We start from the raw sequence: 17,949 nt of genomic DNA, 5'->3' as shown, positions 1-17,949 counted from the left end.
GTTCATCACAACCAAGTTTATTGGAAAAGTGTTTAAATGGGAAAACACAAAATCCAAATGAAAGTGTAAATAATTCGGATTAGGATTTAGAAAAGAGTGTTTGTACAGATAAAAAACATTGCATTTTGGAGTGTATGATGCAGTGGCAACATACAATGAAGGAAACATTATCAAATGTGATGTTTCCAACCAGGGCAACACCATTTCCACAATGCGCCTAATTGATGAAGAAAGACTAAGAGGTGCAGGAAGGAGAGACAAAAGCCTACAACATGCAGCAAAATGGAAGAAAAGACCAGTCAAGAGGAAACTAACACTGGAAAAAGAAGAGGATGCTGATAATCCATCATATGGGGCAGGAATGTATTAAAAAACTTTGGAAACCATTTCCCATAACTTTAAAATTTTCGTCTTTGAAGAAAATTTTCTCAAAAACTGCTAACAGTATATCATTGAAATTTACACATAATATTGTTTACTTCTTTTCCTTCATTTTTGTAACAAATTTTTAAAAAAATTATATAAGTCAAGAGTTATGGAAGAAAAAGTGCAAAATTTGAGAGAAAAATAAGCATCTGTTTAAAATGGTTCAAATGGCTCTGAGCACTATGGGACTTAACATCTGAGGTCATCAGTCCCCTAGAACTCAGCACTACTTAAACCTAACTAACCTAAGGACATCACACACATCCATGCCCGAGGCAGGATTCGAACCTGCGACCGTAGCGGTCGCGCGGTTCCAGACTGAAGCGCCTAGAACCGCTCGGCCACATTGGTCGGCATCTGTTTAAAAAAATTATAAAACAAAAAATCAATAAATATTTCTTAACACGGCGTTACAACTTTGTTGAGAAATACTCACTGAACATGTAGTCCAAATTTCAGAGCAATATGTTTAATGGTTTAAGAAAAATTTTCCTTCTTTTTGCTAAAATTAAGAAGGAGGAGATTGATCGTACCGGCTCCCCTTCAGAGAATCAGGTATGTCGTGTGCGAAGAGGATAATGGTCAGCGAACACTATGCGCATAAAGTGCGATATACGGGTATTTTGGTTGAACGGGACGCTTGCTCCGGCAGTTAAGGCAACCGCTTGCGATAAGCGGGAAATCCGGGTTCGTGTCTCTGTTCGGCACGAATTTTCATTTGTAACCATTCGATGTATTTCAATGCCCGATTGCAACCAATGTCGGAGTTTTTTTTCCGCCGTTTGTATACGGCTGCAGGATCATTAATGGCGTCTATTATTTCGGGCATATAATAATAAATATTTATTCAGCTTGTAATGCAGGACCATGTGTTGTTTATATACGGAGCAAAACCAGCTGCAATGGCAAATTACAGCCGAAGTCCGTAGGCAGGCTGTTTTATTACAACGGAAATTTACGAAAAAATAAGATGGTAGAAGTCACAATTGTGGGAAGGAACAGAGTTGAATATAATTCTGCCAATGCTGTTAATCCGCTTGATGCTGGTACATCGCCGTTGCCTAAACCAACGACTTTTGAACGCTATGACACGACTCAAATGACATAAAAGGTGAGAGTTCTACATACACTGATACTGATCTGACGGACGAAGGTATCTTAACAGATTCACAGTCTCATTTCTCTATATTAAATATCAAACAGTTTTCTAAGAAACATTTACAACGGGTGCCCTTCTTTGTGTTACATTCAGGTATTTGCGTCCACCAGCACATGTCTGTACATACGGCTAACATGCACTCTTCTACGTGCCATCAACAACGTTAGAATTATCTCCGTTTCTGCTAAGTCCATGCGGGGTTTCATCGTCAAAACTGAGGTGCAAATTCCACTTAAAAATAAAAGACAATAGGAACGTGCATGTGACACGAAGCCAGAGCTCAGTTGCGCGCACTGCGTTCCTAGCGAAAGCGGCACACCTGGCGTAAAGTAAAAGTAGCACTGGATAAGAAGCCTTCAAAAGGTAACGGAACTGTCTAACCACCTGCATCTCAACGATTGTTTCTGTTTGGGGCTTCTCAGACATCATACTCTGACGAGTTGCACTGTTATTGACTTATCATGCAACTATGTCTATCTTATCTTTACAAAATTTTATGAAACTAGTGTGTATCTTAAGTAAGTATAGCTGCCCGAAAGCACAGAACTTTGCTACGCATGGTCGTTTAGGAGGCGGTATGAGATTGCCTTCCTCCAGTCTTTACACTGACTAGCAGAGTCAAGGGGGTCAACGTTGACTCCTAACAACTGCACCATTGGTATTTTTCACACAACATCATGTGAAAACACTGAAAGAGATTGAAGAAGCGGTAAATAAAAGAAAAAATCCTTGGTTTTGAAGTATGGCGCCCAATGAAATCACCTAAGAAAATTTCAGAGGCACCTTCTCAGAAAATTTCCAGGAAATCACCCTTCATCATCAGACGGTTGCGCAAAACTTCAATCACACCTACCGGTGATCATGTTTGCGTGGCAGAGATTCACTCTGTACTACCGCATTCACGAAAATCCAAAACAAAAATATGTAATTTTACATAATTGATTTAGATAAAAAAATTACATATACCTGACGTGACAATCGTTAATACTGTTGAAGCTAACGAACAGTAACTATCAGACGCTGCTTGTATTTAAGACGCAATTTCTCTACTTTTCAGTCGTCCTAACCAGTGCGAGACTTCGGCGTTGCCACGAAATACGTTGCGTTCCTTTTAGTCCATTCGATACAGCACCATTCACCCAGCATAAAAAGACCCGATTGAAGAGTACTTTTAATAGGTCACGCGAAAGAGAGACCTATTCACTCGTCACGGATTCTCCCCCCCCCCCCCCCCCCCCCTTATCCCGCAGATGCCATCGGCAAAGCACGGCTAGTCCCTCAACGAAATTTCAAAAGTGATGTTTCAGCATCGTCACCATATCACAGTAGAAAAAAATTCCGACAACGTAATTTGTTCATGCGTTCATGTCTACTCCAGTTTTCATTCTACCAACGTAAACAGCCAGCCTGTATGCGAAACATATACGCTATGAGCCTAAACTCTTCCATAACATTAAAAAAAATCTGTTTACATTACCAGTACGCACGACTCGTCTCTCACATTTTAAGTACCATTCTGAAGACAAGACCACATAAGAATTGAGGAAAATAAGTAACACCTGTAACAAACTGGAAAACTCCCGTCAACGACACACGAAAACAGTACGTGTGTGAGTAAATGGCAGCGATCGGTCGCTAATCACATGAAAATCCCAGGCAACCTGGTGAATCACGTGCGATGTGTGGTTATACGGCTGCCTGACAGACTCGTTTGTCTAGTGATTAAGCGTGGCTGCGTAGTTTTGTTCGTTTCGCTTTGCCTGCGTTGTCAGCAGCTCGTGGTACTCAGGGACCACAAACGACTCATAAGTTGAGACCGTTGTTGCCATTGACATTAAGAATTAATACAAAGACAAAATCACTGACGCGCTACGACTTTTCAGTTGTTTGGTTATAAAAGCTATTGCTGTAGAACTTTAACTGAAGTTCATAATAATGGTCACGATACACTGGGCTCCTCCTTGATGATTCTCAGTTTTTTTTAAGAAACAATTACGTGCATGATTAAGATTTTTAACTTATAAACAAAATAACGTACTGTGATACTGTATTAAGTGAACATTTAATTTAAATGTTTAGGGTAAATCTATTATACAGCTACAGTAGTCAGCAGTGCTGTTAGGGACATTTCTAGCGATACAACGAGAACGCAAAACAAACAGTGCAAATGCTTTCACTGAAGCTGTAAGACTAACAAATGGAAAAGAATCTGAGTACTAACGAATGGAAAACGAATTTTACTTGCAGACTGGAAATCTGTACACAATACACTTAGCGTTTCAAAACTAGTTCAATAAATTACAATTCACTTAAATTTTTTAAGAGTATTCATGGAGACACAGAAATCAACCACTACTGCTGCTAAACGAAGCAGTTCCTTATGCGCAGCATAACTTCTCGACACAGTGACATTCGTAATGCTGGTTGAAATTGCTTGGCAATTCGTTTGTACGTGATTGAGTCGAAGCGAGCGAACGATTGCAGCGATCCACCGCTCGCGTGTGGAGCCCTTTACGCCCATACTCTACAAAGGAAATTTTCCATTTTAACATTTATTCTTAAGGTTTTGTTAGCGCCTGGAGCGTGGAAGAAAGACTGCTCAAATGCCTCTGTGAGCACTCAAGTCACTATAATCTTGTCTTCGCGTTAGCTACAGTAGTGACACGTAAGCGGCTGCAGTATGTCTCTGATTCATGACATTGTAAAAAGATTTTCGCAGAACATAGCAATCCACCACATCGGGCCTACTGAAGGTAATATAACGACAGCGTAACTTCGTCTCCTAAACGCCGGCTGAGGAACAACTCATTTACCAAAACAGAATTGTATTAAAGAGCACACAGTTCGCTATCGTATGCAACCTCTGGTCAACAACGTGGCTGTTTAGTTTACTATGTGTCCGTCTACAACATGTAATAACGACTGAATCACTGCAACGGTAATTACATAAACAACCTACTCGTCGTGGAACTGTTATTGCCAAGACTATTGCTAACCACAATAATCCAAAAAATTCATGTTTCAATGTTGCAGGAAGCACAAAAGGAAATTTTTTAACGAGTCAATTTTTAATCTGCTCACCGCCACACGGTGTGCTTATCCAGGGAGAAAACTAGGTACTCTAGGAGCCCAAACTAAGAAAACACCAAAAGCACAACACATTACGTTGTCTAATACAGTGTCTGGAAAAAAGCTGGCATTCAAAGTAGCTTCGTCATCTAGGTATGAATAAATACACGTCATGTATAGTTTTCAAGGGAGTTTTATACCATTCTTCTTGTAAAATAGTGCCAAGTTCAGGAAACGATGATGGAGGTGAATACCGACAGCGCAACCTTCTCTCTAAAGTAGACCACACACGCACAATAATATTGAGGTCTGGTGGTCCTATTGGCCAGGGGAGACGCGACAGTTCATCACAGTGCTCACAAAACCCTGGACGATGCGACCTATCTGAACACAGCCTACTCATTGGGAACAAACTTAGTACCATCGGATTGACCTGATCAGCGAAATGATCACAATTCTTGGCAGTATTCGAACTTGCTGACAACTACGGTGCCCATGGAATACCACAAAATGGCTGCCCAAATCACCACCGAACCCCCCACCTTCTTTCACTCTTGGGACGGGACCTCGGCCAAAAGTTGGAAATAGTATGCAGCAAGACTCATCCGACCAAATGACATACTTCTATTGCTCTTTATTCCAGATTTTATAGCATCGGCACCATGTTTTTCTCTCACGGCAATTTGCCTCACTGGTAAGTCGTTTTGGAATTAAAGATCGCCCTGTAATTCCCTGCTTATTGAGATCGCTTCGTGAAGTTTTGTTGCTGACAGGGCTTGCAAGTGCGACATTCTATTCTGCAGTGTCTTGCAGTTGTCCTATTATTTTTCGTCACAGTCCTCTTCAATGATCCTCTGTTGCGATCATTCAACACATACTTTTGTCTGCGTTTTGACGGGATGATGTATTTCCGCTTTCTCTTGTGCGATATAAATCTTCGATTCGGTGCCTCTTGCGACATCAAACACCTCATCTACCATACGAGCACGATCAATTCTGCCCACGTCGGGAGTCACTTTTTTTTTTGGGGTCATCAGTCTTTGACTGGTTTGATCAACCCGTCAGGAATTCCTCTCCTGTGCACCTCCTTTCATCTCAGAGTAGCACTTGCAACCTATATTATCAATTATCTATTGGACGTAATCCATTCTCTGACTTTCTACACAGGTTTTACCCCCTACACGTCCCTGTAGTACCATGGAAGTTATTCCACGATACCACACATGTCCTATTATCCGTTCCCTTTTTTCTATCTCTTCATACGTTCTTTTCTTCGTCGATTCAGAGAACCTCCTCATTCCCTACCTTGTCAGTCCACCTGATTTTCAATAGTTTTCTTATAGCACCACATCTCAAATGCTTCGATTCTCTTGGGTTCCGGTTTTCTCACTGTCCATGTTTCACCACCATACTATGCAGTGTTCCGATTGCGAAAACAATCTGTTGTTACCCACCTATAGACGGAGAAATGATCATCACGATAAAATAAGTCAGGGCTCGCACAGACAAATTTAAGTGCTCGTTTTTCTCACGTGTCGTTCGAGAGTGGAACGATAGAGACAGCTTGAAGGTGGTTCATTGAACCCTCTGCCAGGCACTTTATTGTGAATAGCAGAGTAATCACGTAAATGTAGATGTACATTGTCAGAAATCTGTTCCTGAAATTAAGGCCTATATTTGATATAGAAGACTTCTCTTGACCAGGAATTCCCTTTTTGCCTGTGCTTATCTGCTCATTTATACCCTCCTTGTTCTATCATGGATCACTTAGCTCCAACATAAGCACTCACAACTAACAGAACACTGCCCTGGCCGCGAATGACACTGCAACGTATTGTGGGCATTGCACAGTACCGCTCGTGGTCAGCTACAAGAGCGCACCTGTAGGCTTGGCTTGCCATCTGCACTGATAATCAAGCACGCCTTTCTCGCGGTGTTACCATATTTTTGTCCAACACCTGGAAAAAAAAACACGCAGTCTGTCCACCTGTGCATCGTCGTGGTATATCTGAATCAGTTATCGATGGGTTCTATGGTCACCATGAAAGTAAACGACCATTTAAAGCATTTTGGGTGCCCACGTTCCAGCTACTGTGAGGTCACTGATCCCAGCAGGGAACTGGTTCTTGCAAAAGGATAGCTCTCTCCATTTACACTCTTCTAAATATCCTGGATTGGCTTGACGACCATAAAGACCAAACCATACATTTTTATTGCCTTCCACAATTGCCACCTTTTAAAATAAACGAAGGGCCTTTATCCTTCCTACAGTATTTCTCGGCGAATTTAAATATTTTTCGTGAGAAATAATGCCACACACGAACGTTCTTGATTTGTATGTATCGATCCCAAGAAGGATTAAGGTCGCCTAGGACCCCAAAGACGGCCGTGTATCACATTAGATTTCTGTTCGTATTATTGTATATAGCCCCTCTGATTTACGTTGCTGTTCACACTAGCAGTTTTCTTCGTTTTACCAGCCCGAGCACCGCGGAGAGCAGTAACAGCGTAACGCAGCGTTCACCTCAACGACTTGAAAACGCAGTCTACAGAACGAACACTGGACACCAGAAGAGACCGCGCGCTTTCGCTTTTCACTGGCTGAGCGTCACGGACCATCGAACGCGCAGCGGGCTATTGACCTCGTCACCACCAGCATCATCCTCAAGAAATCCACTGCCCCCACCCCTACCCGTCACGACTAAACACAGTTAAGATAAACTTATTTACCAGCTGACTAAATACCTGCATGGAACTGTACTTGTCCTAAATTCCACTATCCTGTCTTCACAGAAACTTGAAGTTCCAGGAACACTGGAGGGATCTGTATGGTTTTGGAATTGTTTATGAATATACGAACTAAACTACTTCTGATGAACATCAGTCTTACTTTCGTGTTTGAAACATCACTGCAATGGAAATGATCAACTTCTAAATCAAGCATTCTACTAACCATAGTCTCTCCAACATCCTCTTCCTAATATAAATGAAGGCGCCGCTTCCTACAAGCATGGGAAGGGATCTTTCCCGCTGTAGCAGAGTATGCGGTGTTATGAAATTTCCGTGAAGTTTGCAAAATAAGAGACAAGTACTGGGAGAAATAAAGCTGAGAGGGAAGGTCATAAGTAGGAACAGGAAACCTTCGCAACAACGGTATAGCGAAATTAGCGGTTTTTAGCAAAAAAAGTGACATCTAGGACTTTTACGACATATTCCGAAATTCGTAACTTTGAAATGTATAAAAATATTATATAAATAAGAGCGGCAATTTACTAATATTTGTAACTGATAGTTATCGAACGTTAAAACTGCATTTTGGTTTCTCATCTCCTCAAGGCTGAGGATTCGTGTGTATTCTTAAAATAGCGGATCATTTTCTGCGTAACGAACTTTGATTTGACAACGTACATAGCTCCGAAATTAGCAAGAAACACCACCGAAATTTGAAAAAAAAAAAAAACCATCATTGAGTTTGCCGAATGAGCCACCACTGGATTGGGGAAAAAATCCACACTAAATTCGGAAAAACCAACAACACCGAATTCGGAAAAAACACCGAATTCCGGAAAAAACATCCAATTTGGCAAAAAATACTGAATTTTGTAAAAAAACACCGATTTTTTCCCCCTATCCCTCGTCATTAGCAGTTCCGAGATAGAGCAGTCGGTAAAAGCAAGGCAAGTGAAAGGCAAGTTTCTGCTTTAAATTACCAGTCTCAACAAAGAGTTTTTGTCTGCTAAGAACTTACAAGCTGTCCCTACTTAGCTAGATACATCTGTCCACAGTTTTCTTCAATTCGCGACACTGTTGAAGTGATATAATCATGGATATGAGGGATGGAATGCTAGACACTGTACATTGCTGATGCTCGACGGACGACATCCTTCTTGCTACACAAGAAGATAATGCACATACAGGAAATAATCACTATATAAAACAGTGACTGCCTCCATTATTGTAGATATATCTATGACATCACAAAGAGGTCATTTGGGAGGAATTATTACTAACATAACCTGGAAAAAAAAAAGAAAAAAAGCTGTAAGCTTTGTCGCTAATAAAAGCTCTGCTCAGCATAATTTTTAAAAATGAGTAACATAATTTGCCATTTTGTCCTGCAATTACAAAAAACAGGCCCCTTTCTTATTACATAGTGCTGAGATAGTTTTAATGACACATCAGCTCAGCTTAATAACACATAGGTTAAAAATCAAAGTGGCTAGGTCAGAATTTGACTCATCCCATTTCAAATATGGTCACCGTTGTACTATTCTCAGTGTATCTTCTATCTTATTCCAACTAAACTAACAGAACTTTCAGATTAGAACAGAAAGTGTTTCTTTGAATATATTTCAGAACTGCTGCTCAAAATAAATACATTGCAGTATGACTGCATATACAAATTAAATATGAAAGCAAACAGAAAGGTTTAAAAACCACTTCATACTTCTTGGAAGATACAAAAATGTTAAATCAAGGGACAGAGTTGCAGTACCAGCTAAATTACTGCCACTGTTGGCAATGGAAAGACAACACTGACCAAGTATGTACCCTCAAAAATTAAAAATCTAACTCCTGCTGAATACATAAACAATCAACTCATAATGCACCTTTTTTTTTGGGGGGGGGGGGGGGGACCAGGAGAACCACAACATTGCAGATAAGACTGTTTAGGAATTACTCACATGCCATCATTAAATAAGAAAGGTTTTGATACTGAAAACCTTGAAACCTGGAAATTACAGTCTTTACCATATGATAATATCTTCCCCTTTTTTCCTCTCTAGACAACTGTAACGTGATGAGGGACTGAACAATGTAATTTGGACAGCAACATCTCTTTCAAAATAAGATGCATTAATGTAGTCACATTTACACAAACATATGAAACAAACACAGCTAAGTATCTTTCTTTGCCCAAGTGTACACCACAGTGATGTATTTATCAAATGAAACAATTTTTCGCAAAAGTTCACATTTTTATCCACCAGATTTATCTGCACATCAAAACTGACCAGTTTTAAATACTTTGTCAAGATAAAGAGGAATATCCAATACAAGCCAGCAGCTTCGACCAGTGATGTAGGAAGTATGTGACAAACTCCATAAAAATGGCGACTATATGGTTTCAATTGTGATTTCTCAAATGGGCTAAGTTACAAATAGCACTGTCACCACAACCTGGTCTTTTTCTTTCACATTCATTGGCTTTGTCAACTCTCAACCGAATTGTTATCTTGCAGCCCTACCTAGACCTGGAGCTAAGCTACAGATCAGTCTGTCAGCACAACCAACTGCATTTTTTTCTCCCCCCCCCCTCACAACCTCATTAGTTTCATCAACTAAGCATACTGCAAAATACCCACCAAAAGATGACATCACAGCAGCCACTAACTAACATTACATCAATGGTCAAAGCTGACAACTAGTACAGAATATTCCTCTTGACACACTGTCATTTTAAGTGAATGTCATTCACACAACTGGTGGTCAAGTATGCTGTTTTAATTATACATGGTTGCCATTCATTAGTCATTAAACACATACGGTATTTTCCACGTAAGTATATATGGAGTATGTCTGACAATATCAACAGCTCTTAAATTAATATGCTTGACTGTACACTCATTTGAATAACAGTTCATTTGAAAACATCAAAATGGTCATAATTAGCCAATCAAGATGTATAAGTAATTCCAGAGAAGAAGAATATTTATTTAAGAATAAAGGAAATGGCTAACTAACCAACTAACTAACTAGCAGGCAAAATTGTTCACATTTTAAGCTCTACATGATGATAGTCGTTTATACTGAGTTACCCTCATTGGCAGGATTAATACGAAGTTCTACATGATTCTTCAGTTAACTCCCTTGTATTGGCATTTGGAAAGAGGGAATCAAGTGAACAGATAGTGGTGGGAGAGATGAGACCTAAGAAGAGTTAGCAAGCTTTCATCTCCATCTTTTGTACACCTTAAGAGCTTTATCCTGATGCTGTCTGTCATTTTCTATATCATAGATTGTATGACAGCTGTAGTTCCACCATTCCACTTTATGCCTGAGAGCTTCCAGCTTCAAATATTAGTTTTAATATAGTATAGCCAAGAATGTAAAATGGAAATACACATGCCATCCTGAAGGTTTCATTATAAACCACATACTTAGGCAAAGAGCTTGTTTACACAGCACAACTAAATGTTACTATGAATTTATTGGTTTGGAGAGCCTCCCTTTTTAAAATAAATAAATAAATAAAAAAGGTCAGTAAGCAGTTAGAAAAAAGAATTTTTAAGCAAAAATAACCAATGGCACTGGCTAAACTGATTTGAAAGTAGATTCAATCAGGTGGTACTCAAATGTCCTGTTAATAATTCAATTTCTTATACATGTTCCCAAAAGGAATGTGCATTCTACTATAGTATATAGCCTACTATTACACAGTTTATGTTGCAAACGAACTTGTGGTCATGTTACGGAATTTGCCTTCATTCCAATCTAAAAAGTTAAAATGACATTAGATGCACACACAATGTGCTATGGACATTATGTAAAGAAGTTCCATTATAGTGAGCACATGAAAGTGACAAAAACTAATTTTAACTACACCTTACTGAAAAATAACTACACTTTATTCTCCATATAGTAGCAGACCCTGACCCATATCACATATGTTACATTTCCACTGGCACATATTAAAACTGTAAGCAAAAAGCTTTTATAACTATCAAATATTTTCCCAGCAATTAAATTTCAGTATACTAGATGAAGGACATCAGATCTGAATCCTGGGACAATATTGTCAGTAAATACTCTTAACAGGTTTGTAATTTGGTCTCACTTATTTAGTTCAGCCTTTACATCTTCACTCAATTCTGATAAATGTGAATACTAATATAATTTGTTAAATAAACGAAAAAATTATTTTCAGAAATGCTAAGAATGGAGTCTGATAAATACTAGGTAGCCTATTCACTTGTGCAAAAGAACATAGGCCAATTTTTATAGTGGTCCACAAAATGGGGCCACTTTAAGTATCTAAATTAAGATCAAAGTATTCGTTTGATGAATGTGATTATTTGAGAGATGAATGTGATACCCGAACAGAAATGAAACGTTGGAATCAATCTGGAGGCACCGATGACACTACTGCATGTAGTGTAGCTAGATTTATTAATACGTTTTCTTGTGATTTGTATTATATTTGGTTTCTACTTACCTACGGTAAACGCGGCATGTAGAATTATTAATTCTCTTGTCACTAGCATGTCGTCTTCTATCTTCAAACAAATCCTTAATTGCAGTCACACCAAGAACAAACAACACAGGTATCATTGCTATCTCCTTGCCAAAAGCATTGATTGCAGGAAACCAGTTCAATAAGACTATGAAGATAAAATAGAGATTGGCCACACGATGAAATTGTTCTAGTAAATTTTTTGGCAAAAATGACAGAAGAGTATACTTGGTTGTCCTGATTTTGTTGTCAGGACTCTTTCCATTCGGGTGCAATTTCTTTGGCGTGTGGGGTGGTACCAAATGATTCGGAACAACGGTACGACAACGTGACCCCTCAACGTCTGTTTTTCCCCCACGTCTGAGAACATAGGACTGGAATTGTGTCCACAGGTTTGGTGTTCCGCTCTGTCTCAGTGTATAAATAGATTCTGACCTAGACGCTTGCCTAGAATGTCCATGAGTTTTCGCAACGCTTCCAGCGCCGGGGATGCTTTCTGTGTCCCTGTGACCCGGAGGAAGAATGAAATCAGTCTTTGAACCCACACGAGAATGACCTTTCTGAAATCCAACTGTTCCACCATCGCTTATTTGCCCCTGAGAAAAAGCTCGCTGGTGGCCCCGATTCTGCTTCAACGCCGACGGTCGGCCAATGACGCCAACGGAGCTCGCAGATGATACTGCCCCTGTTCCGACAGCACCGTGGCTTGCACTTCGAGCGTGTCCTTTGAACACGGTTGCTGAAGTAGTCTGAGTATCTCTCGTTACACTGCTCAGGTCGTCTGACATCATAGTCGACGGCATTGCACGGGATGCTGGAAATATGTAAGTGGCACACTGATGGTTGTCTTCCTGCTGGTTGTTCTCCCCACTGTACAATGATTGCATCTTTGAACATCTGTGAAAAATTGAAATAGTACAGCTTTAGTGGCAACTACAGAATGTAAACTAAATTCCTAAAGCTATCATTGAATATAATGATGGACCTTCACATGTCTTTATTTTGTCGGTGTTTGTAATAACAGTAATAATAATAAGCTAAATTACAAAAAAAATCTTAAGAATATTACCTTCCACCTCATTCCTCCTTCCTACAGAGTCCAATAGGTAGTCGCATTTATTACTAAATTGCGACTAAGCGAAAGCATTTCATTTGCTGTCACATAACTGAAACCACATCAACACCACATACCTGCTCTACACACCTCTACGCTACCTTCAGCCACACTAGCACAGACGTTGCTTGTTATCATAACATTTTGCGCGAGCCTTCTACAGCGGTGGGGAAACGACCAATCACATCACATAAACACAACGCGTGGGGAGATAAAAATATATCTTTGCTTTAAGTTCTCAGCGAAAGATGTTTTGTTGTCGTATTTTCAACTTTTACTCGATGATTCTCTATCTTCTCAGAGACCAATATTTTTTTGGCAGTATCGTTATCTTTAAGTGAAACATTGGGAACAGAAGAAAGCTGCAAGAGACACAACGGAATAAATTTCACGTGTTTCCAATCGTAGCGGCTGGGTATATTAAGGCCTTGTAGGAATATGTATGTACAGCAATGTATTTCATAAATGACCCACTCGCCCAACTGCTACAGTTCGCAATTTGTTGAAAGAAGGCTGCAACATAAAAAGCTTCGAAACTCTCCGCACAAGTCATGCTAGCGCGAATACGTCTACGCCGCCAAGCAATAGTGCCAACGCTGCGAAGTTTCATTACAAACAATGAATTCAGTAATATATCGTTATTAACACTCATGTTTCTGAATAAATAAGTATTATTTATGTCTTTTCATGATAATTACACTACTGACAGATTTCTAGAAGTCGATTAAAATATATCTACAAATTTATTTCTAAAGTTATATATTGCTTAATATAAAGACATTTCTACGGTATTGATAAACTAAATGCTCTCTTATGTAGCATAAATATTAAACTCACTCTCAATAGCAATTAATATGAAATATAATTTTTGTTGTATGTAGAATTACAATTCAAATGAAATGCATAATTATCCGAAATAATTTTGTCAAAAAGGAAATAAAATTGATTTAAGTATTTTACAGCCATCCTGAGCATTAATTAGCCTTACACTTGCGATAAATGAGGCTATTTTTGAAAGGGAATTTTTGGCCTGTTAGGTTGGATACGGGAAGCACTGAAAATTGACCTACGGTTGGCGTTCCACAGGAAACGGGTGGTTATCGTAGACTGCAGGTTTTGTAAGTGACATTTGGTGCCGTATATTGCGTTTGTGTTCATAATGGATGAAGAATACGACGCAATTGTTCTCGGAACGGGACTGAAGGAATGTATTATTAGTGGTATGCTGTCTGTTTCCGGTAAGAAAGTACTACACGTTGATCGGAACAAGTACTACGGTGGCGAGTCGGCCTCCATCACACCGCTGGAAGAACTTTTTGCACGTTTCGGTGCGCCTTCTCCTGGTGAAACCTACGGAAGAGGTAGAGACTGGAATGTGGATCTCATCCCGAAATTTTTGATGGCAAATGGCTCCTTGGTAAAGTTGTTGATTCATACTGGAGTTACACGATATCTAGAATTCAAATCTGTAGAAGGTAGCTATGTTTACAAAGGTGGCAAAATTTCGAAGGTTCCTGTCGACCAGAAAGAAGCATTAGCTTCTGATTTGATGGGAATGTTTGAGAAGCGGCGCTTTCGCAATTTTCTTGTATATGTCCAGGATCTGAAAGAAGATGATCCGAAAACTTGGAAAGAAACAGATCCGAATACATGTACAATGCAGCAGTTATACGACAAATTCGGTCTTGACAAGAACACGCAAGATTTTACAGGACACGCATTAGCATTGTACAGAGATGACGATTATTTGAATCGTAGCGCAATCGAAACGATTCGCAGGATTAAGTTGTATAGTGATTCCTTGTCCCGGTATGGAAAATCTCCGTATTTGTACCCGATGTACGGTCTTGGAGAGCTACCTCAGGGGTTCGCTCGTCTTAGTGCAATATATGGCGGTACGTACATGCTTGACAAGCCAATTGATGAAATTGTTTTGGAAAACGGCCGTGTCGTTGGTGTACGATCAGGGGAAGAAGTGGCACGTTGTAAACAAGTGTATTGCGATCCGTCGTACGTCCCAGACAAGGTGAAAAAGACGGGCCAGGTCATTCGCTGTATCTGTCTCATGGATCATCCAGTACCAAATACAAGAGATGCTCTGTCAACACAGATAATCATTCCTCAGAAGCAAGTGGGACGTAAGTCTGATATATATGTGTCACTTGTAAGTTTCACTCACCAGGTAGCAGCCAAGGGTTGGTTCATTGCTATGGTTTCAACCACCGTTGAATCCGAGAACCCTGAAGCAGAAATCAGACCTGGTTTGGATTTGCTTGGCCCTATACGTCAAAAATTTGTCAGTGTAAGCGATTACTACGAGCCAACAGACTTGGGGAGTGAAAGTCAGATATTTATTTCCACATCATACGATGCCACTACTCATTTTGAAACAACTTGTCTGGATGTATTGGACATTTTCCGCCGAGGTACAGGCGAAGATTTCGATTTTTCAAAAGTTAAGCTTGATCTTGGTGATGAGGAACAGTAAGTTCTTTCGAATTGGTGTGCATATTTATATGAAAGTTACTCATGGCACATACGTGAATAAAAGTAATTCAAAGTTTTAACCCAAATGTTAGTCCAATATCTGAGAGTTTAAGCTTTTTTTAAAACACAAAACTTTGTTTTGCTGACCTTGTATGGCATAATCTCTATTATAAATATATATTATAAATATTCATTGCTATCAGCAGTAGAGATATCATTTAGATAAACAGCTATTTAAACTGAATGCAGTTGTATTTAAAATGTAGATTTTTGGTAGCACATAAATGCAATGTGTGGGTGCAGGTACTGCTTAAGCCATATCCTGGTGAATACATTGTTTATTTAAGAGAGCACTATCCTGATTTATTGTAAAGTGTTTTGTATTGTTATACTTTGTATACATATGTGTAAACAAAAACAGGTTTTTGTATATTTTCTTGTGAAAATCGTGTACTGTATGAATTTTAACTGCTTAGCTCTTGTTATGCTGTTTGTAATAGGTCAAAATGTATGAATGTTGCTGGCAGGTGTAGGTCTTATGCAGCTCTGAAGTTGCTGTCTTGTATTCTGTTCATGTGGTATTGAAAATTATTCTAGCCTGTGAAAATGCATTTAGACAGTATAAAATAAGAACTCTTCTAGGCAATAAAAGGAAGATTGTTTTCGAAATGGTTGTTAAGTTATTGCTTGTTGGAACATTTGTTTATTTGTAGTGGGAATGTGTGGAAGAGATGTCTTTGAAAAATATTGCTTCAGTTAAGGAGTAAATAACAGAAATTATAAAGATGCATGAGATAGTTTTGTTTTATTGTACTACTTAAGGAGGAAATAAAACTTTGTCAAGGTAAAAGATTTTTTACATAACAGTGACTACCATTCTACATTTTCCTGTTAAGTTTTCTTCCAGCTTTACTTTAAATTTTTTGGGGCACAACATAAAAATTTCAGCTGTTTCTTTTAGCTGTGGTATGATGCTGAAATTGTGTCTTGTGGGGATGGTTGTCATGTAAAAGCTCAGACGTGGAATTGTGTGTGTGTGTGTGTGTGTGTGTGTGTGTGTGTGTGTGTGTGTGTGTGTGTGTGTGATTACTATATTACTATGCAAAATGTTTGGAGGAATAAGGATACTGAATTGGTCAGATATGGTATGTATGGTCACAATTTCATGAATTGCATGTAAGTAATAACTGATTTCAGTATTATTGTGCTGGTTGGCAAACTTCATTAAACAGCAAATTATAAAACCTTCTTAGTTATTGTGTATAGATTTTATCTCCCTGTCGTAAATGAGTTGGTTTTTGATGTTTGCTTACAACTAAGTCTTAGTTATGCCCAGTGTATATTTAACTTTTAAAACAATTTTTTTTTTTTTCCTCGTGTGTTTGGCTTCAGTATAGAAGGCATTTTAATGTAACAGTGTAATCACCTTGAAGATAGTTGTTCATCAAACTGTTTAAATTGGCAAATAAGATTACAGCCCATATCTTTAACACCTTAATTGGTCTGGTTTAACATTTTGGTCAGTTCATTTTAAAGTTGAGTACCTCTGGTATCTTTCAGATGGTTCTGAGAGATATAAATTTTCCTTTTGTTGTGAGCTTTTTGTACTTCACCTGTTCCTTTATGTTGGTTTCTAATAGGCTATGTAATTTAAATATGTACATGTACATACGTACTCTGCAAACCATTGTGAGGTGTATGTTAGAGGATATTTAGCATGGTAGTGTATGACATGACATAATTTCCCCTCTTGCAGTAATGTATGTAGAGCAGGAAAAATGGCTGCCTACATTCCTCTGTTTACACTGTAATTAATCTTGTATTTGTGGGTCTTGTGGGTTTGATATTATCAGGCTAAAATTTATTTCTAGAGCATTACAGCAGCTGTTATCGTAGTAATACCAGACAGAATAGATGTCACGATAGTTCATTTTGCCATATGATACAATAGTGTCTTCTTTAGTGGTTGAAGACTACACCTTAAATTGCCAACAGGTGAATGAATACTCAAAATACGTAATATAATAAATTGTTACAAAACAAATGGCAGGAAAAAAATAGCACCGTAGGCAGCATAGTACAAAGTGCATGTCCAGGTTGCAGTACAGTGTCCACAGCTGAAACAGATTTCAAACATGAAATCAAGTTATGGATGAGAAATATCTTTGTATTATTCCAACCACTTAGAAGTTATTATTCTTCTTTCTTCCTTATTTTTAAACAAATTACAAGCTTCTGTGAAACTTCATGTACGAAATACACAAGCTAGTTCCCACAAATTGTTTGTTATTTCTCATTATTAATTCAGTTATTTAAGAAGAAAACTGGCATTTGCAACTCACTGTTTTATTACATAAAACTAAACTGCCTGTTAGTTGCCCAAGGTTCAGTTACCCAAAGGCAAAAATTTTAACGTAAAATAACTTACACCAGTGATCCAGATTCTAACAAGCTATACTT

General features: G+C 38.8%; 2 protein-coding genes across 5 annotated transcripts in view; one reads left to right on the top strand and one right to left on the bottom strand.

Annotated features, from left to right (window-relative positions):
• Positions 1-13,581, bottom strand: part of LOC126353875 (phospholipid-transporting ATPase VD) — a 357,121-nt gene extending 343,540 nt beyond the window's left edge. The window contains exons 1-2 of one of the 4 annotated variants that reach the window (XM_050003064.1): positions 12,958-13,581; positions 11,871-12,785 (exon numbers count right to left, since the gene is read on the bottom strand). In XM_050003064.1, coding sequence (XP_049859021.1) covers positions 11,871-12,775 — 905 coding nt within the window. In that variant the 5' untranslated portion in view covers positions 12,776-12,785; positions 12,958-13,581. The remainder of the gene's footprint in view (positions 1-11,870; positions 12,786-12,957) is intronic. The other 3 variants (XM_050003065.1, XM_050003062.1, XM_050003063.1) reach the window with 3 other exon arrangements.
• A 400-nt stretch (positions 13,582-13,981) lies between these two features.
• On the top strand, positions 13,982-16,339 carry LOC126354290 (rab GDP dissociation inhibitor alpha). Its single transcript, XM_050003835.1, has one exon. The coding sequence runs from the start codon at positions 14,162-14,164 to the stop codon at positions 15,488-15,490; it is 1,329 nt and encodes a 442-aa protein (XP_049859792.1). The 5' UTR covers positions 13,982-14,161; the 3' UTR covers positions 15,491-16,339.
• The last annotated feature ends 1,610 nt before the right edge of the window (positions 16,340-17,949 follow it).

Source organism: Schistocerca gregaria, chromosome 3, assembly GCF_023897955.1.
Source record: "Schistocerca gregaria isolate iqSchGreg1 chromosome 3, iqSchGreg1.2, whole genome shotgun sequence".
Lineage (NCBI taxonomy): Eukaryota > Metazoa > Arthropoda > Insecta > Orthoptera > Acrididae > Schistocerca > Schistocerca gregaria.
The sequence above is the reverse complement of the archived record's forward strand: the minus strand, read 5'-3'. Positions and strand labels throughout refer to the sequence as shown.

What these genes read in the sequence shown, in the direction of transcription:
- LOC126354290 (XM_050003835.1), top strand. Translation starts at nt 14,162, where the DNA reads ATGGATGAAGAATACGACGCAATTGTTCTCGGAACGGGACTGAAGGAA.